Raw genomic sequence first — 26,390 nt, 5'->3', positions numbered from 1 at the left:
TCCCTCTAAACATGTCTGACTCGATACTCGGTTTCTTGAACAATCGTCCGATTTTAGCACCAAGGCTGTTCGAGTTTGCATCACTACTCTGATGGTTGACAGCAGCGGGGTCTATAGCCCCCGCAGCACTCCCACGCACGGAGTTAAGTGACGTTTTAGATGTGTGAGACTGGCTCAGTCCCATGCCTCTATAGTCCATCATGGATCTGACTGGGAAGTGAGAAGACGAGGAGATCATGACCATGTCCTACACCCACGGGGAGAAATTTGGCAAATTCGGGGGCATTGTTGACAAATTATTAGTTGTACCTCCTGTGATCAAGAAAGACGAGGCCCTACTGTTAGAGAAGATGGCATGTGAGACCATGACTGCAACCAGTACTAAAGTGTGAGATAATTACTCCTCAGCGAACACACTTGTCACATTAGTCTGACCACCAATATAATAGACAAGATTACCGTTATGGTCTCGGAGGGGTATGATACAAAGGAGCTACACATGAGGAGAGATAAGTTTTACGTTTCAAAACATTGAACCTCCAGCTGGAAACACTCACGCAGTAGAACGGTGTCCCGTCTCGTCGATAATTCAACAATAACTCAGTACACGCTAATTAGTAGATCGTACCAAACGGTCACTTCAAAAAAGATTCCAGCACGAAAACGTGGCCCTACCTTCCGATCTGTTGAGAGCATCCCGTATCCGTTGAACTGACTCGGGTGAAGTGCCCGGTCCTTGCAAGAAGCGACAGTTTCGCCCAACAATCTGACTCCGTGGGTAGCCGGTGACTGCATTGAACCCATCCGACACAAGGACAATTGGGTGATCCTAAGCTCAGAATGGTATCAAGGTCCGATTGTGAATTAAACAAGAGTGACACGACGGCAAATAGATGTACTCACAGGAAGTCGAGGATTAGTTAAACAGAAGCAATCTCCCAGTCCATCCGCGTTCGCTACTTTGTGTCGACCAAGTTTGACCTCTGCTTGTTCAATCAACCTTTGCTTTACAAAAGACTGCGAGATGCCACAGTGACACAGTTCAAACGCAACTTCAATAATTATTTGTACGCCTTTACGCTTACCTGGAACTCATTGCTGTACATGCTCTCCAGGAGATATTGCTGAGGAGACGACAACGCCAAATTCGGTCTTGAGAGCTTGCGGCGAATCACACTCTCCACCTCCCGAACCATAGGCTGGGGAGCTTTACTCTGTGTGAACTTCCATGAGAGAGATAGATATCTTACCGAGGGACCCATGGATAAGTACAAAACGCCCATCGAATAAGATAAGAGGCGTACCGTACAGAGCCTCTGCACTCTCATTCAGCTCGTCCAGCAGTTTCGCATGGTAATTCAAATCAAGCCACATATCCATCGAGCTGTAGACTCTCCTTCACTAATCAGCCAATCTCGAAAGCGATACCGTCCCAGAGGGTCATTCAACACTAAAAGGGATTGTTAATAGCGACAATCTGCCATCCAAATGAAGCTTACAGGTCTCAAACACCTGAATATTTAATAATCTTTTCAGGCTATACTCAATATCCCTCTTCGTCGACCGATTAGGGTAACTAGTCGGTGACCCTTCTTGCACGTCTTTCCAACTTGGCAGATTCGAAATCTCACCGGTCTCCAAAGCATTCGCATTGGGGTTTGGCCACTCAGACCATGCTGACAGATCTGCCCTGTGAATGTGGGAATGCAGCGTATCATCGCGTGTGATGTCAATGACCGTGTCGAAGGAGCCTGGAAAACCCACTACCGCTGCACGATGCCGAGGAATTTCACTGTCACTAAATGCATGGTCGTCGGAGTCCGGAATGCGGCCATTTATGTGGTGGGATCGGCTTGGAGGAGGCGAGTAGGGTGCCGAGAATCATGCTTGTTAAGTTCATTGAACCGCTGGAGATAACTTGGAGGTAATTCGGATTCAGAGGCGAACTCACTGGTCGGAACGCGGGCGGTTTGGGCGTGTTCGAGTCGACGCGAGTGAGTACCTGTGCGGTTGAGGAGAGGGAGGGAAGGAACACGTCGGAGATAGGATGACCCAACTACGGATGCAGGGAGAGGTGGCATTTCAGGTACATCTTCGTCGTAATCTCTACGATGTGAATCGGGGATGGTAGCAGGCGTCATCGGGGGATAGTCGTATGGCGAACGTTCCTTCTTCGAGTCAGAGGCATCGTGCTGCTCATTGCTATCGGCATTGGTGTCGCGGTCACGACTTGAAGATAGAGTGTTGGCAGAATAACGAACAGGCTGTCGTTCCCCGTCCTTTGAAGTGGCAGTTGTTGTTGTTGCGCTGTCTCTTTGGATGTTCATCATGCGTTGTTTGTATGACGCGGGTAGTTCGGGTTCTTGAGAAATGTCAATACGTGAACGATAGGTTTGTTTTGGCAGGCGACAAAAGGGACTCGACCCCAAAGGGGAAGGGGGAGCGCCTCGGACATTGTCTGACTGCACACCACTATCCTCGGATGTCCCTTTTGAAGTCGGGTTTGGGTGTGGGTTTGTCATCGGAGTTGGAGAGGCTGATAGTCAGCGTGTAGTGGCTCGGCATTCGTTATCTGATTCGCCGTCAGCGGCGTCATGGGAGGAATAGGCGGAAGGGGGAAACGAGGGGGTTGGGTGGGAGAGGTGGGTGTGCGAGGAGCCGAAAAGGGGACAGTGAGTGTACCATCACCATTAGACCTCGGCCCCAAAACCGCTGCTTGCTGGAGTTGTAATTCCTTGATTTGGAGAGCAAGTCGCGCGGCCTGGAGAGACGAATGTGTTTGCGAGCGCCTGTACACTTGGCCTTGCTGGTTCGATGAGAGATTGACATTTAGGGACCTGCTGTCAAGGGGTGGGGGTTTAGGTTTTATGTTCTTGGCGGGGACCTTGGGTACTTTGGGTTCTGCGGTGTCACTCTCTGTTGAAAATTTACAATTGACCTCTGATTGTAATCCTGAACTCAATAGAAACGGCGTACCACCAGACGAACTGTCGATATTTGCTTCCCCCCGCTTCTCTTCTAGTGGTAGTTCTGCCGAGTTAGGCACAGAGGAATTCGATGGCGGTGACCTCACAAGCGCAGGAAGACCGCTGTTAGTCTGTTGGGTCAACTCGCTGGGTTGGGAGTCGCTCATGTCTGGCTGTGCTGTGGTTGAAAAGGAGTGTAGTGAGCGAGTGAGCTGAAAAAAAAAGGGGGGGAAGGGCGAAATCAACAGTGACGCCAGGAAGTGCGCAACTGTTGTTGTAGTCAGGTAGGAAGACCTGACTACTCAGAAAGGCTACTGGGGAGTTAAGAAAAAGACCATCCCTAGGACTAAATTAAATGAGATGATGATCAAGCCGCGGACGTAAATTTCCCGAATCGGATCCGTGGCAACCCTATTTATGTATCCGACGTCGTATAACATGTTAAGTATATACATACAATCTTCCACCTCAGCAACAGTCAATCCCCGCACGCGAATCTCCATCAGAATCATTGCGAGTTTAACTCTCTGAGCTTGGCACGGCAATAGCAAGTCAGAATTTAAAAATTCCGTGGGAATGTTACCCCATGCGTAACTGTACAGATGTGAGTGTTTTGAAAAGGTGTGGGATAAAGTTAACCAAAGTCGAGGATTGCAAAACAAATTGCAGGGGCCATGATTAGGTGTGAATGACAAGTGACGTGTATTACTTAATTTGATTTTAGATAATAGAAATTGCCTGTCGTTAGAAGCATTGCTTCGAATTCGACCCAACCATGCCAGCTAGGAATATATGGAGTACTCTGGCAGAGCGCGAACGACAGGAGGGGTACGAAGTTTTGAGGCATCAGGAACTGTAGGTTAATTCGATGTTCCCGACTTTTCAGTGCTGTAATGAACAATCACCACAAATTTATTGTTATACTTTTGGAAAAACCAATTTTGGAGATCGATGAGCTCTGGATCACTACTATTAAATTTGGAGCGTCTGGGAAATCGACTGCTACGTGGACGAGGCAATGGACAATATATATAGCAATATTCATAGGGAGTTTTTCCATCGCAAACTGGAATACCTAGGGCGGCACTGGTGTCGCTCGTCATGGCACATCGTCATGGCACAGGCAGAGTTCAGCGTTGGTATGTCCCGTCGAACTTCCAATCCTCTTCAAGTTCTTGTTTAACACGACACCAGTGTGGACTCGACTGCCGGCCATCAGATCAGGTGCACGGTCAAATTTCTAACACATAGCCCGAACCATTTGATTTGTCTAACAACAATCCACTTGCCTATTGTGGAGAAAGGGGACTTGCCACGAAATGTGTTACGTGAGTCAAAGTGGTGGCAGATGATTTTTGGTACTTCATCAAGTAGACATGGACGGCATCTCGCATGATATTTCTTTTCGTCGATGCATTCAGCAGTTTGGCAGCTCGGCCAACTCAAGGTTACGTGCGCGATCACAACAATAAGGGCGGATCCAGACAGGTAGGCGTAAACCAACAATTTCACTTGTGCCGAAAGGTCAGGGTAGGGTGGATAATATATATGAGCTCCACCTAAAAGGCCAAGGATCCAACGAATCCGTTGAGGTGAGCCAGTAACTTCAGTCGTACGCGTCGTAACAGAACCAAAACAGAACAACCAGATGACGGTGAGGATGCAGAAATTTGCGAGCAAAATCAAGAACACGCCTTTTAGTAACACATCTGGAGGGCGAAGCCCAGAATTTAGCCTGATGAGCGAAGCAACTTCGAAGTCATGCGTGGGATAGAAGAACAATCCGAGGAATAACTAAAAAATTGCGCGGATTTAAGAAGGGCGTACAATGCCAAACCGGGGGGATTCATGGAGATAATCAAAATGTCAGGGGCAATCTTTCTGTCGAGCAATATCCAGCGTCCTATTTATAAGGTTCCCTCTCACTTGGTGTCTTCCATCGAAGGCTGGCAGAGCACCCAACCAACGTGACGACCACTCGGCATCCACCTAAGTACTTGATCTGGGACTGGGCAACTCAGGTTGTGTCCGTGTACCGCTTATGTAATCAGATTTGGGCAAAACATGGCCTCGCAAATGTTCCATCGATAACTCGTGAAACTGTATTCCAAGTCCCAACAAAAACCTAGAGAGTGTGAATATACAATGTAAAGTATGTACTGAGCGCTCAATCAGAAAAATCCACGCATTATAAAATGAGCATGTAAACAGACCAGTTATGGTACCTCAGATAGCAGATCCTGGCGACTCTACAGATCGTGCATTATAGCGTTTTACAATATCTTGGAGTAGTGCCTTCCGGGGCCCAACTCGTACCTTATTGACTGCTGTTCAATTAGGAATAAAGGTGTCCTTAGGGGCCAGCCAACGAGCTTGTTGATCTGTTCAATTAGCTTTTCCCCCGTCATTGCAGCAATCACTGTAGCACCCAACTGGAGTATAGTACACTCTAGTTTCTCCTCCTCCACTCTCTTCTTCTCATCTCGTGCCTTCTGGGCTTCACGGCTGGCAGCGGCTTTTGCTGCCTCAACTTTGTCCATAGTTTCCTCTCAAGATTCTGTGTGTTCTCGATGCCGAGCTTCCTTCCTGAGGAATGGATGATGGGCTTCACTGAAATTTTCCCTTATGAAGCCCTCAGTGTTGTTACAGCTATACATCGCCAATGAATTAAATGGGCAGTTGATTTTGATTGTTTTGTATGCAACGAATTTTCCGTAATACTAATACCAATCGCTGAAAATGTAAAAGGGTATAAGGAGCATGGTAGGAAGTTGTTCTAAAGTCAGAAGAGCATCAATTGAGCTGAGTGTGCCCCAGGCATCTCCAGAATGCGCTATTGAGTGCGACGACGTACACACAAATAAATAAATGATCACCCAACAATTTCAGGCTCGTCACACAGCAGCTAAGCATGTAGAAATTCTCCTGGATGTGTAGAGGGTCTTTTTCTATAATTCGGACTGTTGGATTTTTATAAAACGCGCTGGTTGTCGAGAACGGTTGCAGAGCCATGAGAACTCATTTTTTTTACAATTCCTCAGTCCAATTATCAGCTTTTACAATTCCAAGTAACTTTTGATTCAACTTTTTGTTGCATGAGACATTTGTGATGAGTTATAAAACTATACTTCCACAGGCTGCTCTGCGGCCAGTCTAGCTTACATAAGCAGTCCCGTGGGCAAGCTTCGCTTGCCCACCCCACTTGATCAACTCGAGCAAGCATGCACATGTGACCCGTGAGAATGACATTCCCACGGGTCTCCAAAGAGAAAATGAGTAAGGCTGTACAACCCCTACCAACAGGTCCAGGGTCACCGTTGCACCACTACAAGCAACTCACATCCTCATGCTAATTAAGATCTTAAAAGCTCGTCTGAAGGAAAGCGAGTCTCATACCTTAGAGAGCAAATCAAATTGCGACAATGCACTGTGAGCCTATTTCGAATTTGCACCACGTGTTTTTAACCCTGGAGGGCTCATCTCCTGCATGCGTGAAGCTCGATACCAGAAAGCAAATGGCAATCGAGATTATTTTCTATCAACTCGGAAGTATCTGCTATCGAGAAGACCCTCGATGCGCTCAAGCTTGAACTTGCGATGTCGCGCGCTGGTCTTCATCGAGCGCAGAATGCCACGACCATTACTTGCCGAATACCCAGTGTTTTGCTATCCATGATCTTTCAAGAGTGTTGGGAAAATGCACGGTATATCCCGGAGCAAACTGCATTTCTCAAATCTATAACTTCTGTATGCCACCACTGGCGGGTCGTAGCGATCAACACACCGGCGATGTGGACAGACATAGTGCTTGGCGCCGGGGCTCTGACTCCCCGAGCACGCGCCTATTGGAGCGTTCTCAGGCGGCCACTATATATGTCCACCTTCATGCTGAGAATATAACGAAATTATGGAGCACGACTCAAAATCGGCGTTGGATCGTTTCCCTACGACCACACCTCGCACGATGTCTCATGTTCACGCTTTACACTAACGACCAAGTCACCGCTCAGTCCATCTTCCCCTTGCAAGCTGCCATGCCCGAATTGCGATACATCTCATGGAAAGGAGAGCGCAAGCGACCTATCCTTACCCCTGATGCTACCCCTGTGACATTCTCGCTTCTAGACAACGTAGAAGAACCAAACATTTCGTTCTTGGAGCTGAACGTCGATAAGACTTTAGCGAGTGTCCAACTTGATGACTCTTACACGTCAAACCTCAAAAGTTTGCGGATCAGACATTACCCTGGGATGGCTTGCCGTGATGTATTGGATATCGTGACACGGTGCCCAAATTTATGGGCGCTGAACTGGTTGAATGACTTGGGAGAAGGTGATTCCGGTTCTTCTGCTCTTTCGCCCGTTGTATCGTCATCGATAAGAATACTTCGACTGCAACTCGCAGCCGCTGGCGAGCCAGGCGGAAGCCTATACAACAATATGTCACTTCCTTCTCTTCGCCACCTCGTCATTGAGTCGGTGAGACACTGCACGGCATGGGCGGACCCGATGTTGTTAGGCACCGATGGGAAACCACAACATTATCCTCTTCTGCGCACGGCGTGGCTGGGAAATCGGGCATTTAGTTCGCCAGCCATCGTTGATTTCCTTCTTGCGAATCCGAGCGTCGAAGCATTCGGGACAAAGATACATTGCACCACACCTGGGTTCCTCCACATGCTTTGCGGGATGGCTTCGTTGACACGTTGGAGGGAGAGATTTCCAAATCTCCGATATTTCTACTTAACAAAGGCATCAGCCTCGCACAAACCCTTTTACGAAGGTGTCTCCATGACACCGAGGGAGTGGACAGATCTGATGGCCACTACTGTTCGGGCAATCGTCGAGGAGTACGGGGGAGCAACGGTGGCGAAGGAGGATGGGTTGATGATTCAGCTGAACGATGAGCTGTGGCAAAAGAAGGAGGAGCCGAGCGAAATATACGAACAACTTGCTCAGGAATATCCAGATGTGGTAGTGTTGACCCGGTACAGCAATTCGATACCACGGCACTTCCGCTTGAATTGTTGGTAGAGTCCCTTGCGGTGGAAATCCAAGATGTGTTGTAGCCTTTGTTGTTCCTGGATCGGCGTGGCTCTCACGACAAATTGGAGATGATCAATGACCACCACCACCACGCTGAAAAGGTGATGCAGATGTGTGTCCGTTGTGCTGAGCGCTTGTCGTTTGAATGGGTGCACGCCAGCGGCGCTCCTTACCGAGGCTCGTGTAATTTTTGGCTTGTTTTTAGAAGGAATGTTCATAATTAGGACTTCAGTGCCCGAAGAGCGGATAATGGTTATATCTGGGTTCTTCTTGGCCACGGTACATATAAACACGAGCGCCTTGAATCTTCTGCCCCTCAACTACCATGCCCCTTTTCAAAATGAAGGATAGCAGTGCGAAGGGCATCGATTCGACTAACCAGGATGAGTCGGCAAGGGATGCCAGCAAAGGGAAGTCATTGAACATCACAATCACTCCTGTCGAGAGGCACCAGAAGAAGCGTTTGTCTCGCAATTTGCGACCACGTCCAAATCCGAAGCTCGTGCGGACAAATTGGTGAACCCACAGCTCCATCCGATTTCTTGATGTTAGCTTATACATGTATTTGCAGACGACGCCATTCAATCCATTGCAAACCCTATCACGGCAGTCCAGACCTATTACCAGACTAACAGTGCAACCATTGATGCCGCAATCAAGGCGCTTGCTGATGCATCGCAAGCGACCGACCTTGGACGTGGTCTCGATGATTGGATGGGTACGTATGCCACACTCTTCTGATAGGTTCAACTTGACACGAATTCTCAGGCACAATTGAGAGTATGCATATTTTATTGGAAGTGGGAAGCTGGGATCTGACCGGCCATGTCTATAGAGGTGCTCACTGGATTAGAAGGCTTAGCTGCCGCCCAGCCATTTCCATTCGTTAAACGTAAGTTAAATCGTCGTTTCGAACCTCATTCTCTGTGATAAAATGGTTCCCGAAGTTGCTGTCCAGCTCTTCCATGGTGTCGTCCAGCTGGAGACACAGCGACGGAGCAACAGTGCGAAAGCGAGAGCCTTGATCCTTCAACTTTCAGACATGATGTCAACTCTGCTGCAACTTCACTACGTGAAGGATCCAACTCTTAAGTCCCTGACTGGAGAGACTGTTGCTGGAAGGCTCCAAAGCCTTATGGGCCACAATCGAGCAGGACATCAAAACGGTGGGGAACCTCGTTGATCAATATCACAAGCACAGCTCGACATGTAAGTTGTGCTGCCCTTCCACATGTGCGTTTAATTGACGAATCTCCCTCTTAGCCAAATTCTTCTTTAGCGGCAAATATCAAACTGAATTTAAGGCTGCCGGTGAAACATTGGTGGTATGGCTACCTTCAGGCGGGTTCCTGGTGACCAACGATTGAACACTTCCTTTAGACTCGGAAGCAGGACATCATGTTCGCGCTGCAAATTCACAACACTGTTACCACCGATGACATCAGCGTTCAAGTTCGGCAGTCAAACGCAATGTTAACCCAACTGATCCGCATAATGGAATATAAGAGTGTCCAGGATAAGCGGTGGGAACAGTCGCTTGAGGATCTTGGAGGACGGAAAAAGGTGCTTGACAGTGAGGAGCTTCTCACTAAGATTGCGAGTGAAATCGAGGGAGAGAAGGTGGGAACGGATGGAAAGGGAGGCGATAAAGCTGATACCTCGAAGGATCAAACGGCACCCGCGAAGGCCAAGATTGATCAAAACAACGTTTTGAGCCCTCGCGAGCGTATGGAGCTCCGACAGCCACTCGAAACAATTCTCCAAGCCAACTTTCGCCTGTACGAGGGTAAATTGGAATCCAGATGCAGATATTATTGAAAGCCTCCACTCAGCAAATCCTCACTCGCTTGGATGCCGGTTCATACCAGAAAATTCAGCACCCAGAAATACGGCAAGTCTGGAAAGACATGGTGCATCATTTCTATTCAACCCTTTTCGGTCTTCTCATCGGTGTTGACTTTAGGCATGGCGGCAAGTGTTAAGGCGCGGGACTTCGTCATGGCGCTTTATGATTTTACCTTGATCGATATGCTCACGCTGTTGCCAAGTCCCAGTCCAGTGTCACCCCTGCAGCGAACAGTGTCCTATCTGCCACCACTGGTTCCCGGCACAATATCAACGACAATCTCAGCCCCATCGATGTGGACTTGCCACCGCCTCACTCTGACACCCCCTTCCGTCCACTGACTCCATCGAAGTGATTCTTCAAGATAAATGGTGCCTCAAATTTCTATCATTCCCTTACGCGAACGCTATCATGGAAGCTTTCGACGATGATAGTTCGGGTTACATCCGAATTTCCGAGGTCAATGACTTTTGCGATTCCATTCCTGAAGGCTGGACGCTCCTCCAATGGATAGCTTATTGGGCCCGAGGCTGGAGACAGGAGAGTTCCATATACTCACGGCGGATCAATTATCTTCTCACAGAGATGCGAGTGGTATTTTCAGGCGTGATGCTTGAAAATAGTCAATTGGTGCTCTACTACTATCATCAAGGAGGCTGGAAGTATGCTGTTGAACGTTTAACGTATCCTTTACCACATGATGTCTCTATCAGTTCTGACAGCCCTCTTGACGAGTTGGTAAAACGGCGCATGGCGCAGAAGGAAGAGAGACTCAGCGCTGCGTTGGAGCGAATGTTGTATATTGTGGATGCTCCTGAATCGCTTGCTCTTGTTTGTGGGCCCGGTCGAATCGAGAAGGTGGGGTATTTCGTGCACTGTTTATGCTTCGCGTTCTCACCTTGATTCAAAGGATCTGTTCGCCGTGTTTTATTTAATCATACTCCGTCACTGCCGAATGGTTGGGAAAGCCAAGGAATACATCCTTGATGATCGGGAGTTTATGGAAGCGTCAAGCACACTTTCCAACATTGGTTCCGCCGTGAAATCTCGAGTCTCCCATTTTGCAGGCGCGTATATACTATCCTCACGTTTTACGTGAATGGGTCTCAGATGCTTGTTGGATTAGACGGTTATCGCCAGCGGGGCCTTGATGTAGAGGCACAGTTTGGCAGATTTTATGGTGGCATTGTGAGTGCTTCCTTCGGTATGCGAAACAAGAGACTGAATGCGCAATGCCAGTACGAATATTTGAATAAACGTCACTTACCTGAGGGTTATTCTCTATTGGAAATTCCACCTGACCAGCAGACTGATTTCTGGAGAATGATCTGGGATGAGAAAGCAACCGATTTCGAATTGCGATATGGCCGCTGGACGGTCGACACCTCTGCATACGACCTTGCTAACACCGTATCGCTGGTTCCTGCGCAGGGCGCCAAAAATAGCATAAATCAGACCTTGCACACCCGAGGTGATGCGGAACCTCATGATCAGCTTTCACCCACTGAAATAGGAGGCGATACTTTGGCGGATTACGCGCAGAGTGAGTGGAGCCTCGATACGTTGGCACCCTTATACCCATCTTGCACTCTTTGGTGATAGATCTTAAGGCCTCAAGTTCAAATTCAGCAACGCACACAGACACTATACTGAGCCATGTAGTGCTCGACGAGGGCTCAATAATTACGCAGGCCATCACTGCTGCCTCTTCAGCTTTCCAACCTGAATTAGTAATGATACCGATTCCGCCAGCCACAGATAAAGCAGTGAAGCAGATCCTCTTGGGTTTAGAAATTATAATCAAATCAAACAAATTCCCATTTTTGAGGGTGGGTGTTTTCCTCGGATCAAGCGCAAAGATCTAAATGTTGCCCAGGACTAATGAATGCTATAAAAATGGTGGTGTCGGCAGAGCTCAAGCGTGAAGGGGGCGACACGTAAATGCACTGCGACTTGCTCTGATAGCTCTCGAGAGTGCCACACCTCTGCTTCAACTGCAATCCATAAAAAATGCGTATGATGCGAATGAGAATGGATCCAATTTCGCTGGAAGAGTCTCAGATATCGCGGCCGAACATGCGATCGATGTCAATTGCCTTGAGAAGGCCATTGAGCATCCTGATACGTCTCCGCGTGAGCCTCCACTTTAGACCCGGTTTTTCTCTCATCTCTCACCTACATCTCACCTGAAACATGGCATGGACGCGTCGTCAGAAACTATAGGGGTCGAGAAAGTCCCGAGTATTTCCAAATTCGACAATGTCTCCGCCCGGCTGAAGCGGCGGAAAGAAGAATTTGAACTCTGCTTCGCTGTTCACTGCGAGAGAGGGCTTCGACGGTTCAGAGCAGCAGCGACCACTATTCTGAAGGATATCCGCCGGCAACGACACTCGATCTCTTGGCCTGTGTTGAGAGAAAAACGCCTCTTGCGCTTGGAGTACGTCCGCCTTCGTGCCCAGCAATATTTATTTAGGCAAGCCGAAGTTGTCTGGAAAATCGGGATTCCAATTCCCGACGAAGATGAAGTCAGGCTTGAACAGTTGAGCGCCGAAATAGCACCCAAGGATAAGGGCTTTTGGGATTCCCTTGCTGTGCTGGAGCGCCGGCGTATCTTGGCTCACTTGTACGACGACTAAGAACAATCTCGCTCATTCCGCTTGCTGATATATCAACTTTAACACAGGGACAGGCAATGCGATGTTTGCCGAACGGTTCCTATTCGGGGACCACGTTGGCAATGTCTCTTCTGCAACGGTGCGCGTGTTTTTCATTTAGCCCAGAGCTTTGATGAATCCTTCTTCCACTCAGAGTTCGATCTTTGCGCTGATTGCGAAGCCTCCGGAGTCAGCGACGTTCTTGGAGACAGAGGCTCTCGGCATTATAAACACCACCCGTTGATCAAAGTTGTGCGCCCGGTGGTCGAGATTGAGCGACATTGGAAAATAGGGTTCGAACGCAATTACTCTCGATTCAAAGAAGCTGAAAGTGAGGAGTCGGAAGCGAAGTCTCAAGGTCGGTATCCCGTATTCTCAATATCGCACGTTAAGCTTATTTCTTCCCCAGTCTGCTTTGTCGCCGGAGAGATGGAAGCTTCAGTGCAGAACCAAACAAATGATGGTGATGAACACGATGGGGAGAGCCACGCGGACGAAGTGTCGGAGCATGATGAGCAGCCTGTGGCGGGCGAGGATACTGATGCCGTCCCCGATGGCGACGCGGTGCATGCGGAAAGCGAGTCTGAAGAAGAACTGGCTGATGGAACTGGCGGTACAACTGAGTACTTTACTGGGCCAGCGAATACCACTGCTCCCGAAGAAGATGACAGAAAATCGGAGGTAGTGGAGAAGTCGGAATCATCACCTAGCACATACGAGTTCGATTGCTCCGTATGCGGCAAGACGCTCACGGGTACACGGTTTTTGACAACCTCTGACACTGATGGTAAGCACTCTGTGCTTTTTCCTCTCCAAACCTGTCAAGTGACTCCACCCTTTGTAGCGCAACTTATCTGCTCAGAATGTGAAGAAACACTGATGAGGGAGCATGAAAAAACTGCTTTGCCGGATTACCTTCGAGTTCTCTTGAAGTTCACCCTTCCCGAAGTGATCGATGAAGAGACGGATGAGGCCACGGAGCAAGAGGTGGTGTACAATAAGTTGCATCACACCCTTGATGAGCATATGAAGGTCGTCGATGACCGCTTGGAAAAGTTGGAGGGTAAGCTGGAACATATTATATCATTCTTGGAGTCCCTGCGGAAATAGCCGCTCTTCTCGTGGATGTTTGGAAGCCAATGGAGCTCCTTCTGACCCGTGTCTTTCCATTCACTGTTTTTTGTTGTGCTTGCTGCGTTTTTTCCCTGTCTTTCATGCTCGGTCTAGGTATTGGAACTGCACTGTCACTTTGTTCTTGCCATCGCTTGTTAGGCGCTACCCTCCACCTTCCCCTATCTGTCACCCTTTCCTTTCCGTTGCCCACATTAAATTAGTATACGTCTTTTTACCAGGTCGTGCTCGAAGTCCATATGTCGGGGAGGCTGTCGCCACGCTACAACACCCTTGAGCCTCAATACAAGCTTATTATATTTCTACCTTGCTTGGGTCAAATGTAGCTCCCTCCAGTGTAACGGCGTAGGTTTAACATCTTTCGGTGTGCCCATTCAGAAACTTCAGAGTTCGTGCGAAGCGTACATAGAGTCGCGTGTATGTGGTGAGGCATGGACCGGTCTCGAAGTCTCGAACAAATGTGGAATATAATACTGTCCCGCGGATTGGGGTGTAGTTCAACGAATCGGACGCGAGTTGGAGAACATATCATGGCACTACCAGAACTCCTGAAAGGTAGTCGTGGTTCTTATTTGGAATGTTTCTGGCTCAGACCTCCACGCTACTTCCATTCTTACAGAAGAGGTTTCAGTTTAGTGGTAGCGCTGCGACGTGACAGGTGAGCAGTGTGTTGCTAAATACGGAAGGTGCTGAACCATGCTGAACGGGTTCCAAGCCGACTCGAACATGGCTGTCTCATTCTCGTCGTCTTCCGAACCTGTAACAGCTTCTGGGCTGCTTGCTTCCGTGAGACCGGTTTGATACAGCTCCACACTAGGCAGGTGACCAGCCTCTAGCTCCACACCCAATGGATCCACAGTCAGTCGTTGTGCCTCATAGGTGCGGGGTGGCATATAAGTACGTCACTTATCTTGCTTTCCTCCCCATCTCAACTCAGCAAACGCCTTTGTGATTTCCCCTGACATCGACGACTTGACTCTCGATATTCACACGCCATGTCGATTCTTGGTCAGAACATCAAGGACCTCGAGGGAGCTATGACCTCAGAGGAGAAAGCCGATAGGAAACAGTTCAAGGTATGAGTTCATCATATCCCAGCCTCCCAGAATAGTTTCGATCCGATTCCAGGCAGCCGAGAAGGAATTCAAGAACTCACAGAAAAGCCGCACTAATCTTGAGAAGGTAACACAAGTGCCTGAGAACTATTTCTGACGACTCACTTTGACCCGTCATCAGCAACTAGCTAAGGCACGCAAGGTAATCATGAGGCATTCTCTGGAGGGAGGCAACGACTTTTGACCTTAAACCCCAAGAAATCTGATAAGGCCGTCAATAATGAACACAAGATGGCACGCAAGCTCACCGCGGCGCAGTCGAGTCATGACAATGCAGTCATTGACGTGCGTAAGGCTCAAGAAATGATCAAGGTGAGTCCTGCTGTACCCTTCATAGCCATGTGACGACGTGATATATATATCCTCTCAACGACTTTCGCAGACCAGGGAGGCAGATTTGCACCGTGCGGAGGCTACTTTCGAGACCAGACGTATCGAGATGCAGAATGCCGCTCAACGAAAAGAAACACATGCTGTAAGCGCGTCGAGGCATATTCTATACTATGATGGCGAGATGTGCTCACTACGGAATCCGAAATGTAGCATCATCACAGAGCTACTCGCGCAGAAATTGATAGTCGCAAGACAGAAGATCAGGCGAACAAGGAGCCCAATAACATGGGTCTCTTGGGCACGAGAGCTGAAAAGCCAGCTCAGACTAGTGGGCCATTGAGTGCAAATCGATGAGATGGACTTGTGCTTTGATCATCATGATGTCAAATTGATTTGGGCCACAAAATCAATCTCTCACGTCCTCTGTGAATATGATTACATAATATTTGCCCGTTTGAATCCGAAAGAGTCACATCTATCTCGTGGAACAGAGTCGGTGGGCATCAAGATGCAAGATTGGAGTCCGAAAGGGAACCTCCTTGCAACTCTGCACGGGCATGAAGCGCCCGTGGAGTGGTCACCATCAGGTGATAGGCTCGTAATCGGGACTGGATTCATTTGCGTGCCTATGAGGTTCGGCAAGCACGTATACTGCAAACCTTGAGGCGACACCGAAGTGGCTTCCTAGGACCATATACACTCTGTTATGGTGGAATACTGACCAACGGTCATGGTGAGGGTTGTTGTTGCGATGTTCAATGGATTGACCAGAAATACCGAGTATCTCGCCACCTGTGGAACCGGGTGATTCTATTGCTTGGGAGGATTTGTTATATGGTAATATACAATGTGAAGATACGCCCCCGCGCAGCTTCAGTGGGGGGAATCGAACGATGGACAATACATCTTAGCCGCAAAGGAAGGCGCAACTGTGGCTCTACTGAATGTTTCCAAGCTTGGTGTACCGGTTTTCACTAGGGCTTTGTCTTCAGTGGGCGGATTGCCCATGATGGGCTAACTCAACTTGCTATGAATGCATTTCTCAGCGTCGTTTTTGGTGTGCCTTGTGCAGCAGTATGTTGCTGAGATGATAGACTTGAGAAAAGCAGTTTACTCTAGGATATATCGTGCCTTCTCCCAACACCCTTGAATAGCAAAACACTAGGTATTCGGCAAGTAACGACCGTAGCACTCTGCATTCGATGAAGACCAGCCTGCGACATCACAAGTTCAAGCTTGAGCGCACCAGAGCCTTCTCGATCGCAGATACTCCCGAATTGACGAGTGCTTCATGATTACCTCGGGCGCTCTAGCCAATAGCTGATGTCGTGTCAAAGTGAGTCGTCAAAGCAGCCCTTGGGCCCTTGCGTTACCTTGTCAAGATTGATGTGTCTTTTTCGTGCATTCTTGATTCTCTTCCCGGCCCCCTGGAATGAATCGAAAACGTCGACCCGTGAGCCAGCGTTACGACGGGCATGGACTAATGCCTTGAGTCGCCTCCTACTGATTTTCGCTGAGGTCAAAATCCTCGAATTAAGTTCTGACACCTCAGTCTAGCAGATCGACTAATCCCAAGTTTAGCAGCTAAGCAACCTCGGCATTCATTGCACTTCTCCAATGTAGCCCCTCAAGCAGTCTTCCCAACATATTCATATGAACGCTGCTAGCACCATAGTCACAGACAGACATGGTGCTTGGCGCCGAAGCTCTGCCTCCTTGAGCACACCCCATGTTGAGAATATGGGGCACAACTCAAAATCGGCGTTGGATGGATTCTCAACGACCACATCTCGCACGATGTCTCATGCTCATCCATCACACTGACGATCAAGTCGCCGCTCAGTCCATGTTCCCCTTGCAAGCTGCCATGCCCAAACTGTGATACATCTCACAGAAAGGAGAGCACAAGCGACCTATCCTTACCCCTGATGCTACCCCTGTGACATTCTCGCTTCTAGACAACCTAGTAGAACCAAACATTTCGTTCTTGGAGTTGAACGTCGATAAGACTTTAGCGATGGTCCAGCTTGATGACTCTTACACGTCAAATTCCAAAAGTTTGCGGATCAGACCGGGATGGCTTGCCGTGACGTATTGGATATCGTGACAAGGCGCCCAAATTTATGGACGCCGAACTGGTTGAATGACTTGGGAGAAGGTGATTCCGGTTCTTCTGCTCTTTCACCCGTTGCATCGTCATCAATAAGAATATTTCGACTGCAACTCGCAGCCGCTGGCGGGCCAGGAAAAAGCCTATACAACAACATGTCACTTCCTTCTCTTCGCCACCTCGTCATCGAATCTGAGGACGGCGATGTTGTTAGGCACCGACGGGAAATCATGACATTATCCTCTTCTGTGCACGGCGTGGCTGGGAAATCGGGCATTCAGCTCGCCAGCCGTCGTTGGTTTCCTTCTTGCAAAGAAGCATTCGGGACAAAGATACACCACACCACGCCTGGGTTCCTTTGCGGAATGGCTTCGTTGACTCGTTGGAGGGAGAGATTTCCAAATCTCCGATATTTCTACTTAACAAAGGCATCAGCCTCGCACAAACCCTTTCATGAAGGTGTCTCCATGACACCAGGGGAGTGGACAGATCTGATGGCCACTACTGTTCGGGCAATCGTCGAGGAGTACGGGGGAGCAACGGTGGCGAAGGAGGATGGGTTGATGATTCAGCTGAATGATGAGCTGGGCAAAAGAAGGAGCCGAGCGAAATATACGAACAACTTGCTCAGGAATATCCAGATGTGGTAGTGTTGACTCGGTACAGCAATTCGATGCCACGGCACTTCGGCTTGAATTGTTGGTAGGGTCCCTTACGGTGGAATCCAAGATATGTTTGTCCCTGGATCAGCGTGGTTCTCACGACAAATTGGAGATGATCAATGACCACCACCACGCTGAAAAGGCGATGCAGACGTGTGTCCGTTGTGCTGAGCGCTTGTCGTTTGAATGGATGCACAGCCTCGTGATCGGAGGCTCGTAGCTTGTCCTTAGCTGTATTGTAGCGGAGTTGTCCGAATTTATTGTTATATTGTTATATTATTAGAAGGGTGTGTTCATACAGCAAACGAAAAAAAAAAACCGCACACCCGATTTGGATGAATGGCCCAGGAGGTCTCACAATGGCAGTAAAACAGGGTATCAATACACTTGGTTTTTAGCGCCCATAAGTCGTCCTCTGCCGGGGTCCGAAGGAACCTCTTCCTTGTTTTGCATGTAACAACTCTAACAGCACATTTGTCATAACATAATTCATGTGAAGTATGAAGGAGCGCTAAGAGGTAGTCTGCTGGTGATTAGCGCTTATTATTTTCCTGAATTGTCAATCAGCTGAGTACAGTTATATCTGGGTTCTTCTTGGCACACGGTACAATAAACACGGTCGCCTTGAATCTTCTGCCCCATGCCCCTTTTCAAAATGAAGGATAGCAGTGCGAAGGGCATCGATTCAGCTAACCAGGACGAGTCGGCAAGGGATGGGAAGTCATTGAACAATATCACAATCACTCCTGTCGAGAAGGCACCAGAAGAAGCGTTTGTCTCGCAATTTGCGACCACGTCCAAATCCGAGGCTCGTGCGGACAATATTGGTGAACCCACAGCTTCATATGATTCCTTTGATGTTAGCTTATACATGCATTTGCAGACGACGCCATTCAATCCATTGCAAACCCTATCACGGCAGTCCAGACATATTACCAGACTAACAGTACAACTATTGATGCTGCGATCAAGGCACTTGCTGATGCATCGCAAGCAACTGACCTTGGACGTGGTCTCGATGATTGGATGGGTAGGTATGCACACTCTCTTCTGATAGGTTCAAGTTGACACGAATTCTCAGGCACAGTTGAGAGTATGCATATTTTATTGGAAGTGGGAAGCTGGGATCTGACCGGCCATGTCTATAGAGGTGCTCACTGGGTTAGAAGGCTTAGCTGCCGCCCAGCCATTTCCATTCGTTAAACGTAAGTCAAATCCTCATTTCGGACCTCATTCTCTGTGATAAAACAATTTCCGTAGTTGCTGTCCAGCTCTTCCATGGTGTCGTCCAGCTGGAGACACAGCGACGGAGCAACAGTGCGAAAGCGAGAGCCTTGATCCTTCAACTTTCAGACATGATGTCAACTCTGCTGCAACTTCACCACGTGAAAGACCCAACTCTTAAATCCCCGACTGGAGAGACTATTGCTGGAAGGCTCCAAAGCCTTATGGGCCAAATCGAGCAGGACATCAAAACGGTGGGGAACCTCGTTGATCAATATCACAAACACAGCTCCACATGTAAGTTGTGCTGCTCATCCTCTTGTGCGTTTATTGACGAAACGCCCTCTTAGCCAAATTCTTCTTCAGCGGCAAATATCAAGCCGAATTTAAGGTTGCCGGTGAAACATTAGTGGTATGGCTAACTTCATGTGGGCTCCTAGTGACCAATGATGGAACCCTTCCTTTAGACTCGGAAGCGGGACATCATGTTCGCGCTGCAAATTCACAACACTATCACCACAGATGACATTAACATTCAAGTTCGGCAGTCAAACGATATGTTAGCCCAGCTGATCCGCATAATGGAACATAAGAGTGATCAAGATAAGCGGTGGGAACAGTCTCTTGAAAATCTTGGAGGACGGAAAAAGGTCCTCGACAGTGAAGAGCTTCTCACTAAGATTGTGAACGAAATCGAGGGCTCGGGAGGGAAAGTACCGGGAACGGATGGAAAGGTCGACAAAGGCGACGCCTCGAAGGACAAAATAGCGCTCGCAAAGACCAGGATTGACCCGAAGAACGCTTTGAGCGCTCGCGAGCGTATTGAGCTCCGACTGCCACTTGAGACAATTCTCCAAGCCAATTTTCGCCTGTATGAGGGTAAATTGGAGGCGCAGATGCAGATATTATCTCACCAATTGAAGGCTTCCACTCAGCAAATCCTCACTCGCTTGGATGCTGGTTCATACCAGAAGATTCAGCACCCAGAAATACGACAAGTCTGGAAAGACATGGTGCATCATTTCTATTCAACCCTTTTCGGTCTTCTCATCGGTGTTGACTTTAGGCATGGCGGGCAAGTGTTAAGGCGCGGGACTTCGTCATGGCGCTTTATGATTTTTACCTTGATCGATATGCTCACGCTGTTGCCAAGTCCCAGTCCAGTGTCACTCCTGCAGCGAACAGCGTCCTATCTGCCACCAATGCTTCCCGGCACAATGTCAACGACACTCTCAGCCCCATCGATGCGGACTTGCCACCGCCTCACTCTGAGCACCTCCTTCCGTCCACTGACTCCATCGAAGTGATTCTTCAAGATAAATGGTGCCTCAAATATCTTTCATTCCCTTACGCGAACGCTATCATGGAAGCTTTCGACGATGATAGTTCGGGTTACATTCGAATTTCCGAGGTCAATGACTTTTGCGATTCCATTCCTGAAGGCTGGACGCTCCTCCAATGGATAGCCTATTGGGCTCGAGGCTGGAGACAGGAGAGTTCCATATACTCGCGGCGGATCAATTATCTTCTCACAGAGATGCGAGTGGTATTTTCAGGCGTGATGCTTGAAAATAGCCAACTGGTGCTCTACTACCATCTTCAAGGATCCTGGGTAAATGCTGTCGAGCGGTTAGCCTATCCTTTGCCACATAATGTCCCTATCAGCTCTGACAGCCCTCTTGACGAGTTGGTAAAACGGCGCATGGCGCAGAAGGAAGAGAGACTCAGCGCTGCATTGGAGAGAATGTTCTATAATGTGGATGCTCCTGAGTCTTTCGCTCTTGTTTGTGGGCCCGGTCGAATCGAGAAGGTGTGGTATTTCGCGCGCCGTTCGTGCTTCGTGTTCTTACCGGATCCAAAGGATTTGTTTGCAGTGCTGTATTTAATCATACTCCGTCACTGTCGAATGATTGGAAAAGCTAAGGAATACATCCTTGATGATCGGGAGTTTATGGAAGCGGCAAGTACACTTTCCAACATTGGTTACGCTGTGTATTCTCGAGTTTCCCAGTTCGCAGGTCCGTATGCCCTATCCTCACGTGAATGGGTCTCAGATAATACTTGTTGAATCAGATGGCTATCGTCAGCGGGGCTTAGATGTAGAAGCCCAATTTTGCAGATTTTATGGCGGCATTGTTAGTGTTTACTTCCATGTGCAGAACAAGAGACTGAATGCGCGATACCAGTATGAATATTCGTATAAAGGCAACTTACCTTTACCTGAGGATTATTCTCTGTTGGAAGTTCCGCTTGACCAGCAGACTGATTTCTGGCAAATGATCTGGGATGAGAAAGCGACCAATTTCGAATTGCGATATGGCCGCTGGACAGTCGACACCTCTTCATACGATCTTGCTAACACCTTATCGCCGCCTGCGCCAGGCGCCAAGGATAGCGTAAATCAGACCTCGCTCGCCCAAAGTAATACGGAACCTCGTGATCAGCTGTCACCCACTGAAATGGGAGGCGAACTTGGGCGGATTATGCGCAGAGTGAGTGGAGCCCCGATATGTTGGCGCCCTTATCCCCATCTTGGTCATAGATCTCGAGGCCTCAAGTCCAAATCCGCCAACGCGCGCAGACACTATCCGGAGCCATGTACTTGACGAGGGCTCTATAATTATGCAGGCCATCGCTGCTGTCTCTTCTTCAGCTTTCCAACCCGAATCTATAATAATACCGATTCCGCCAGCCACAGATAAAGCAGTAAAGCAGATCCTCTTGGGCCTAGAAATTATAGTCAGATCAAGCAAATTCCCCCTTTTGGAAGGTAGGTGTTCTTCTCGGATAAGACGCGAAGATTTCAATGTTGTCCCAGGACCAATCAATGCTATGAAAATGGTGGTGTCGGCAGAGCTCAAGCGTGAAGAGGGACAAGATGTAAATGCACTGCGACTTGCTTTGACAGCTCTCGAGAGTGTCACACCTCTGCTTCAACTGCAATCCATACAGAATACGAATGAGGATGCATCCAACTTCGCTGGGAGAGTCTCGAATATCGCGGCCGAGTATGCGATCGATGTCAATTACTGTGAGAAGGCCATTGGGCGTATTTATGCATCTCCACGTGAGTTTCCACTTAGGACCCGGTTCTTCTCTCGTCTCTAATCTCTGGGCCAATAAGTGAGTGAAGATAAAGCAAACTCAGAGACCTCAGCCCCCGATCCCAATCAGAATTCTACACCCCCACCTGCGAATGGCGTGGACACGTCGTTGTCAGGAACTACTGGAGTCGAGAAAGTCCCGAGTCTTTCCAAATTCGACGACATCACCGCTCGGCTGAAGCAGTGGAAAGAAGATTTTGAACTTTGCCTTACTGTTCACTCTGAAAGAGGGCTTCGACGATTCAGAGCAGCAGCGATCACTATTCTGAACAATATTCACCGGAACGACTCTCAATCTCCTGGCCTGTGTTAAAGGGAAAACGCCTCCTACGCTTGGAGTACGTTCGCCTTCGTGCAAAGCAATATTTATTAGAACAAGCGGAAGCCCTTTGGAACATTGGAATTGGGATTTCTGATGAAGATGAAGCCAAGCTCGAACAGTTGAGGCCCAAATGGTGCCCAAAGATAAGCACTTTTGGGATTCCCTTGCTGTATTGGAGCGTCGGCGTATCTTGGCCCATTTGTACGATGACTAATAGTAACCTGCTTGTTCCGTTTGCTGATATCTCAACTCTAACAGGTGGCAGGATTGCGATGTTTGCAAATCGGTTCCCATTTTAGGACCACGTTGGCGTTGTCTCCTCTGCAACGGTGCGCATGTTATCCATCCAATATCCAGCCCAGAGTCTTGATCGATTTTTACACCAATAGACTTCGATCTTTGCGCTGACTGCGAAGCCTCAGGAGCCAACAACGTTGTTGGAAGGAGGAGCTCCCGGCATTATAAACACCACCCACTGATCAAAGTTGTGCGCCCGGTGGTCAAGATTGAGCAACATTGGAAAACAGAGTTTGAACGTAATTACTCTTTTTCAAAGAAGCTGAAAGTGAGGTGAAGTCTCAAGGTCTATAACCTATATTCTCAAAATCGTGCCTCGAGCTTATTCCATCTTTCCCAGCCCGGAGCTTTGTTGCCGGAGAGATGGAAGCTTCAGTGCAGAACCAAATGAATGATGGTGACGAACACGATGAAGGGACCCACGCGGACGAAGCGTCGGAACCTGAAGAACACCCCGTGGTGGGCGAAGATGTGGACGGTGTTCCTGACGGGGTGCATGTGGAAAGCGTGGACGAGTCTGAAGAACTTGCTGATGAAACTGAGTACTTTTCTGGGTCAGCGAATACCGCTACTCCCGATCCCGAAGATGACGGAAAATCGGAGGCAGTAGGGAGCCCGGAATCATCACCTAGTACATACAAGTTCGATTGCTCCGTATGCGGCAAGACACTCTCGGGTACACGGTTTTTGACAACTCTCCACACTGGTGGTATGCCATCTATGCTCTTTCCTCTCCAAGCTTGTTAAGTGACTTCACACCCTTCAGCACAACTTATCTGCCCAGGATGTGAGGAACGACTGATGACGGAGCATGAAAAGACTGTTCTGCCGGATTACCTTCGAGTTCTCTTGAAGTTTACCCTTCCCGAAGTGATCGAGGAAGAGTCGGAAGAGGAAATGGGGCAAGAGGTGTACAATAAATTGAACCATACCCTTGATGCACATATGAAGGTTGTCGATGGCCGCTTGGAGAAGTTGGAGACGAGATTCGGGGAATTGGAGACAAGGTTTGGGGGGTTGGAGGGCAAGCTAGAACATGTTATATCATTCTTGGAGTCCCTGCGGAAATAGTCGTTTTTTCGTGGATGTCTTATTGCGTTTCCAAATTGAGTCTGAAATGGATGCGAACGTTCTCTGATCGCTTCCAGGGATGGAGAATACATATAATTATCCCTCCGGTATCAGACGACATATGTTGAACGCATTTCTTGCGTAGATATTCAGGATTCGAACGGTGTGTGAAATCGTGTGTCCTGTAAGAAAAGAATTCGGACAGGGTCGTCAACAATGAGCACAAGAAGGCCCGCAAGCTCGCCGGGCGCAGTCTAAATAACAGCAAAGCACAAGAATCACTAATAACGATAAAAAAAAAAAAAAAAAAAAAAGCTGCGCGCAGTCTAGATAATTCCCTTATCGATGTCCACAAGGCTCAGGAAAAGATCAAGCTAAGTTCCCTTGCACCGTCCTTCGTTCCATGGGACATTTGAACAATTTTCACAGATCCAGATTTGCAGCTCACTCGGAGGCCAATCATATCGAGATGTAGAATGTCGTTTAACGCGCGTCGAGGCAAATTCATAGAGTGCCAAGGTATACTTCTAGACAGCAGCCTCATATGGCTACTCGCGCGTCACAAAATGGAAGGACAAATGAACAAGGATGGATTTTTTGGGCACGACAGCTGGAAGGCCAGCTCAGCCAAATGCACCATTAGGTGCATCAATGAGGTGGACTTTTGCTGTTCAAATTGATTTAAGTAGCGTACGCGCAAACACTTCGCCAATGTAACGCTGACATAATAAGGAATGACTCAAACTGGCCCAAGATCGGTCGGCTTCCTCGTGTACAGCCGCACCGCGCTCAACCCCAGTCAAGATTTAGGAAGCCAGCTTGTTGTGATCCTTCCCTGCTCGCGCCATGGACTCCAAAGATGGCATAGATTCTCAGGCTAGGATCTTCAACGAACATTTCAAAGACCCTCACGACGACGTCGTCTTGCGTTCCAAAGAAAATATCCATTTCAGAGTTCACTCCATCATTCTTCGAAACACATCTTCTTTCTTCAGGACTATGTTTTCGCTCCCCCAAACAGGCTCTAGCTCGTCTGAGGCTGAGCATTGTTTACATTTAGACGAGGAGGATTGGGTAATCGAAGCCGCACTCAGAATGTGTTGTGGCATGCCCATTCAGATTGAGCACCTGCGCTCCTTTGACACTATTGAGCCACTCTTACACTTTTGTGACAAGTATGGTATGTGGGATTATCGAAATAATGCCCTTAGCTCGACTGTGTTTCTGGAACTTCCGTAGGCATGAACGGACCGATATCAATCATGCAAGCAGCCATAAGCTCCCCCGAACTCATCTCTGATCCCATACGGCTTTACAAGCTTGCCTGTCAATTTTCATGGGAAGCGGAGATGCAACTCTCTGCCCGGCTTGCCCTCAGGTTCGACTTCACCCACCCAGATATCATAAGTCAGCTCAGTGGAATCGATTTTGCTGATTTTGCACGCCTACTTGGACTTGTGAGACGTCGCAAGGATATTTTCGAATCCCGTCTCAACAATCCCGACGATTTTAATGGGAGCAAGTACGTCAGATAGTGGTACAGTCCCCCGCCCTTGCTCAGTACTGTTTGTATTCCAGCCCCCATTATGCTTGTCGTATTTGTGGGACGATCGTTAATGATCCCACGTGGCGCATTCTCCGCATGGTACTCATTCGGGAACTCGAAAAGTGTCCTTTAGGAGATACAATCCGGGGTGAAGAGTTTCTTCTTTGGCCGGAGACTGTTGCCTGTATGAGCGCGACACATTGCTCGAGGGCACTGTACCATTCGGAAAGCACAAGGAAACATATTCTTGAGCTTCTTGACGCGCTCCCCACCGAGTTAGAATAGCTTCTATATCCATTCAACATTGCACCAACTTCTGGAACTTTCATACCACAACACACTTAATTCCAACCCACCCTCATATCTAGCTATTGCCTGCCCACATTGCAACAACTGGTGAACGCCACCTGACGCAGCAGAACCCGCTACTTTTTTCACCTTACACATTCGAGTACTTTTATTTGGCAAGCCGTTGTCGAATCGGGATTTTGGAAGGGATTCCGTAGCGGAAATTTGCAATTTGCAAATCAAATCAAAAATGACTATCAGCGTCCCCACAACGTGACTGGCGTGAGTCATCATTTGTAATTCAAATGAGCCGTCAACAAAACAGCACACCCTTTCAATCGGGTCGGTCTAGAAGCCCTTGTTTCTTCTACGCACCAGCTTTTAAGGTCTGTGTCTAGGCAAGCCTCTAAAATCCGAAACCGGACACTGTACATAGACTGCACACCACCGCTGTTAAAACTCGGTAACAGCCGGGGCTCGGAGCTAACAACAATTCACTCCCTCCTCTCTCTCCGAACATGTTGCTACTTTAGATATATCTCATGTTCGAACAAGAGTTCTGAAGACGTCACTCACGGAAATGATGTCCTTCAACCCCAAGCCTGGCCCGCGCGCCAGTTAAACGGTTCTCTATCTGCAGCCCATTGGCACCGGAACGGTATGGCTGTTCGAACTC

The 26,390-nt window shown here is 48.5% G+C and overlaps 12 protein-coding genes across 12 annotated transcripts; 8 read left to right on the top strand and 4 right to left on the bottom strand.

Annotated features, from left to right (window-relative positions):
- Window positions 1–35: 35 nt before the first annotated feature.
- On the bottom strand, window positions 36–1,569 carry EI90DRAFT_2599514 (PAS domain-containing protein). The gene is made up of 9 exons (XM_039053300.1): window positions 1,500–1,569; window positions 1,305–1,450; window positions 1,086–1,245; window positions 904–1,017; window positions 676–829; window positions 558–610; window positions 402–493; window positions 140–247; window positions 36–65 (listed from the first exon to the last, which is right to left on the bottom strand). Exons 3-8 carry the CDS (start codon window positions 1,194–1,196, stop codon window positions 235–237), a joined length of 537 nt encoding a protein of 178 aa, XP_038910339.1. The 5' UTR covers window positions 1,197–1,245; window positions 1,305–1,450; window positions 1,500–1,569; the 3' UTR covers window positions 36–65; window positions 140–234.
- On the bottom strand, window positions 1,570–2,842 carry EI90DRAFT_2599467 (uncharacterized protein). Its single transcript, XM_039053299.1, has one exon. The coding sequence runs from the start codon at window positions 2,520–2,522 to the stop codon at window positions 1,836–1,838; it is 687 nt and encodes a 228-aa protein (XP_038910338.1). The 5' UTR covers window positions 2,523–2,842; the 3' UTR covers window positions 1,570–1,835.
- EI90DRAFT_3131904 (uncharacterized protein) lies at window positions 2,519–3,133 on the bottom strand (the record flags this gene model as incomplete). Its single annotated transcript, XM_039064435.1, has 2 exons — window positions 2,519–2,916; window positions 2,977–3,133. The coding sequence occupies 2 exons, from the start codon at window positions 3,131–3,133 to the stop codon at window positions 2,519–2,521; spliced, it is 555 nt and encodes a 184-aa protein (XP_038910337.1).
- Window positions 3,134–5,122: 1,989 nt separating this feature from the next.
- On the bottom strand, window positions 5,123–5,639 carry EI90DRAFT_2598971 (uncharacterized protein). Its single transcript, XM_039053297.1, has one exon. It carries the CDS (start codon window positions 5,504–5,506, stop codon window positions 5,240–5,242), a length of 267 nt encoding a protein of 88 aa, XP_038910336.1. The 5' UTR covers window positions 5,507–5,639; the 3' UTR covers window positions 5,123–5,239.
- Window positions 5,640–6,715: 1,076 nt separating this feature from the next.
- On the top strand, window positions 6,716–7,999 carry EI90DRAFT_3131903 (uncharacterized protein; the record flags this gene model as incomplete). Its single annotated transcript, XM_039064434.1, has 1 exon — window positions 6,716–7,999. The coding sequence occupies one exon, from the start codon at window positions 6,716–6,718 to the stop codon at window positions 7,997–7,999; it is 1,284 nt and encodes a 427-aa protein (XP_038910335.1).
- A 476-nt stretch (window positions 8,000–8,475) lies between these two features.
- On the top strand, window positions 8,476–13,621 carry EI90DRAFT_3080514 (uncharacterized protein; the record flags this gene model as incomplete). Its single annotated transcript, XM_039061884.1, has 22 exons — window positions 8,476–8,524; window positions 8,559–8,561; window positions 8,582–8,733; window positions 8,782–8,791; window positions 8,847–8,903; window positions 8,959–9,122; window positions 9,166–9,220; window positions 9,275–9,336; window positions 9,392–9,789; window positions 9,844–10,006; window positions 10,060–10,189; window positions 10,210–10,715; window positions 10,768–10,924; window positions 10,984–11,045; window positions 11,097–11,400; window positions 11,460–11,690; window positions 11,734–11,761; window positions 11,785–11,990; window positions 12,072–12,480; window positions 12,541–12,611; window positions 12,666–13,298; window positions 13,356–13,621. Coding segments are annotated over 19 exons (3,912 nt in total), but the record flags the coding sequence as incomplete, so codon positions are not given.
- Window positions 13,622–14,637: 1,016 nt separating this feature from the next.
- EI90DRAFT_3131900 (uncharacterized protein) lies at window positions 14,638–15,444 on the top strand (the record flags this gene model as incomplete). Its single annotated transcript, XM_039064433.1, has 6 exons — window positions 14,638–14,718; window positions 14,771–14,824; window positions 14,879–14,899; window positions 14,956–15,069; window positions 15,140–15,232; window positions 15,301–15,444. 6 exons carry the CDS (start codon window positions 14,638–14,640, stop codon window positions 15,442–15,444), a joined length of 507 nt encoding a protein of 168 aa, XP_038910333.1.
- Window positions 15,445–17,166: 1,722 nt separating this feature from the next.
- EI90DRAFT_3020473 (uncharacterized protein) lies at window positions 17,167–17,850 on the top strand (the record flags this gene model as incomplete). Its single annotated transcript, XM_039057509.1, has 1 exon — window positions 17,167–17,850. One exon carries the CDS (start codon window positions 17,167–17,169, stop codon window positions 17,848–17,850), a length of 684 nt encoding a protein of 227 aa, XP_038910332.1.
- An 871-nt stretch (window positions 17,851–18,721) lies between these two features.
- Window positions 18,722–22,000, top strand: EI90DRAFT_2598279 (uncharacterized protein). The gene is made up of 12 exons (XM_039053295.1): window positions 18,722–18,892; window positions 18,944–18,955; window positions 19,011–19,067; window positions 19,123–19,383; window positions 19,437–19,498; window positions 19,554–20,099; window positions 20,153–20,896; window positions 20,948–21,104; window positions 21,160–21,221; window positions 21,273–21,578; window positions 21,629–21,856; window positions 21,905–22,000. Exons 1-11 carry the CDS (start codon window positions 18,889–18,891, stop codon window positions 21,704–21,706), a joined length of 2,289 nt encoding a protein of 762 aa, XP_038910331.1. The 5' UTR covers window positions 18,722–18,888; the 3' UTR covers window positions 21,707–21,856; window positions 21,905–22,000.
- Window positions 21,546–22,845, top strand: EI90DRAFT_2598324 (uncharacterized protein). The gene is made up of 5 exons (XM_039053296.1): window positions 21,546–21,578; window positions 21,629–21,856; window positions 21,905–22,153; window positions 22,211–22,713; window positions 22,771–22,845. Exons 2-4 carry the CDS (start codon window positions 21,709–21,711, stop codon window positions 22,501–22,503), a joined length of 690 nt encoding a protein of 229 aa, XP_038910330.1. The 5' UTR covers window positions 21,546–21,578; window positions 21,629–21,708; the 3' UTR covers window positions 22,504–22,713; window positions 22,771–22,845.
- A 351-nt stretch (window positions 22,846–23,196) lies between these two features.
- EI90DRAFT_3131898 (uncharacterized protein) lies at window positions 23,197–23,880 on the top strand (the record flags this gene model as incomplete). The annotated part of the gene is made up of 2 exons (XM_039064432.1): window positions 23,197–23,518; window positions 23,576–23,880. The coding sequence occupies 2 exons, from the start codon at window positions 23,197–23,199 to the stop codon at window positions 23,878–23,880; spliced, it is 627 nt and encodes a 208-aa protein (XP_038910329.1).
- An 846-nt stretch (window positions 23,881–24,726) lies between these two features.
- EI90DRAFT_2939226 (uncharacterized protein) lies at window positions 24,727–25,711 on the top strand (the record flags this gene model as incomplete). The annotated part of the gene is made up of 3 exons (XM_039055227.1): window positions 24,727–25,060; window positions 25,120–25,402; window positions 25,459–25,711. 3 exons carry the CDS (start codon window positions 24,727–24,729, stop codon window positions 25,709–25,711), a joined length of 870 nt encoding a protein of 289 aa, XP_038910328.1.
- Window positions 25,712–26,390: the final 679 nt, after the last annotated feature.

The sequence above is a fragment of the Cantharellus anzutake genome (genome assembly GCF_015039405.1).
Source record: "Cantharellus anzutake strain C23 chromosome Unknown EI90scaffold_82, whole genome shotgun sequence".
Classification (NCBI taxonomy): domain Eukaryota; kingdom Fungi; phylum Basidiomycota; class Agaricomycetes; order Cantharellales; family Hydnaceae; genus Cantharellus; species Cantharellus anzutake.
This window is presented reverse-complemented; position numbering and strand designations above follow the sequence as displayed.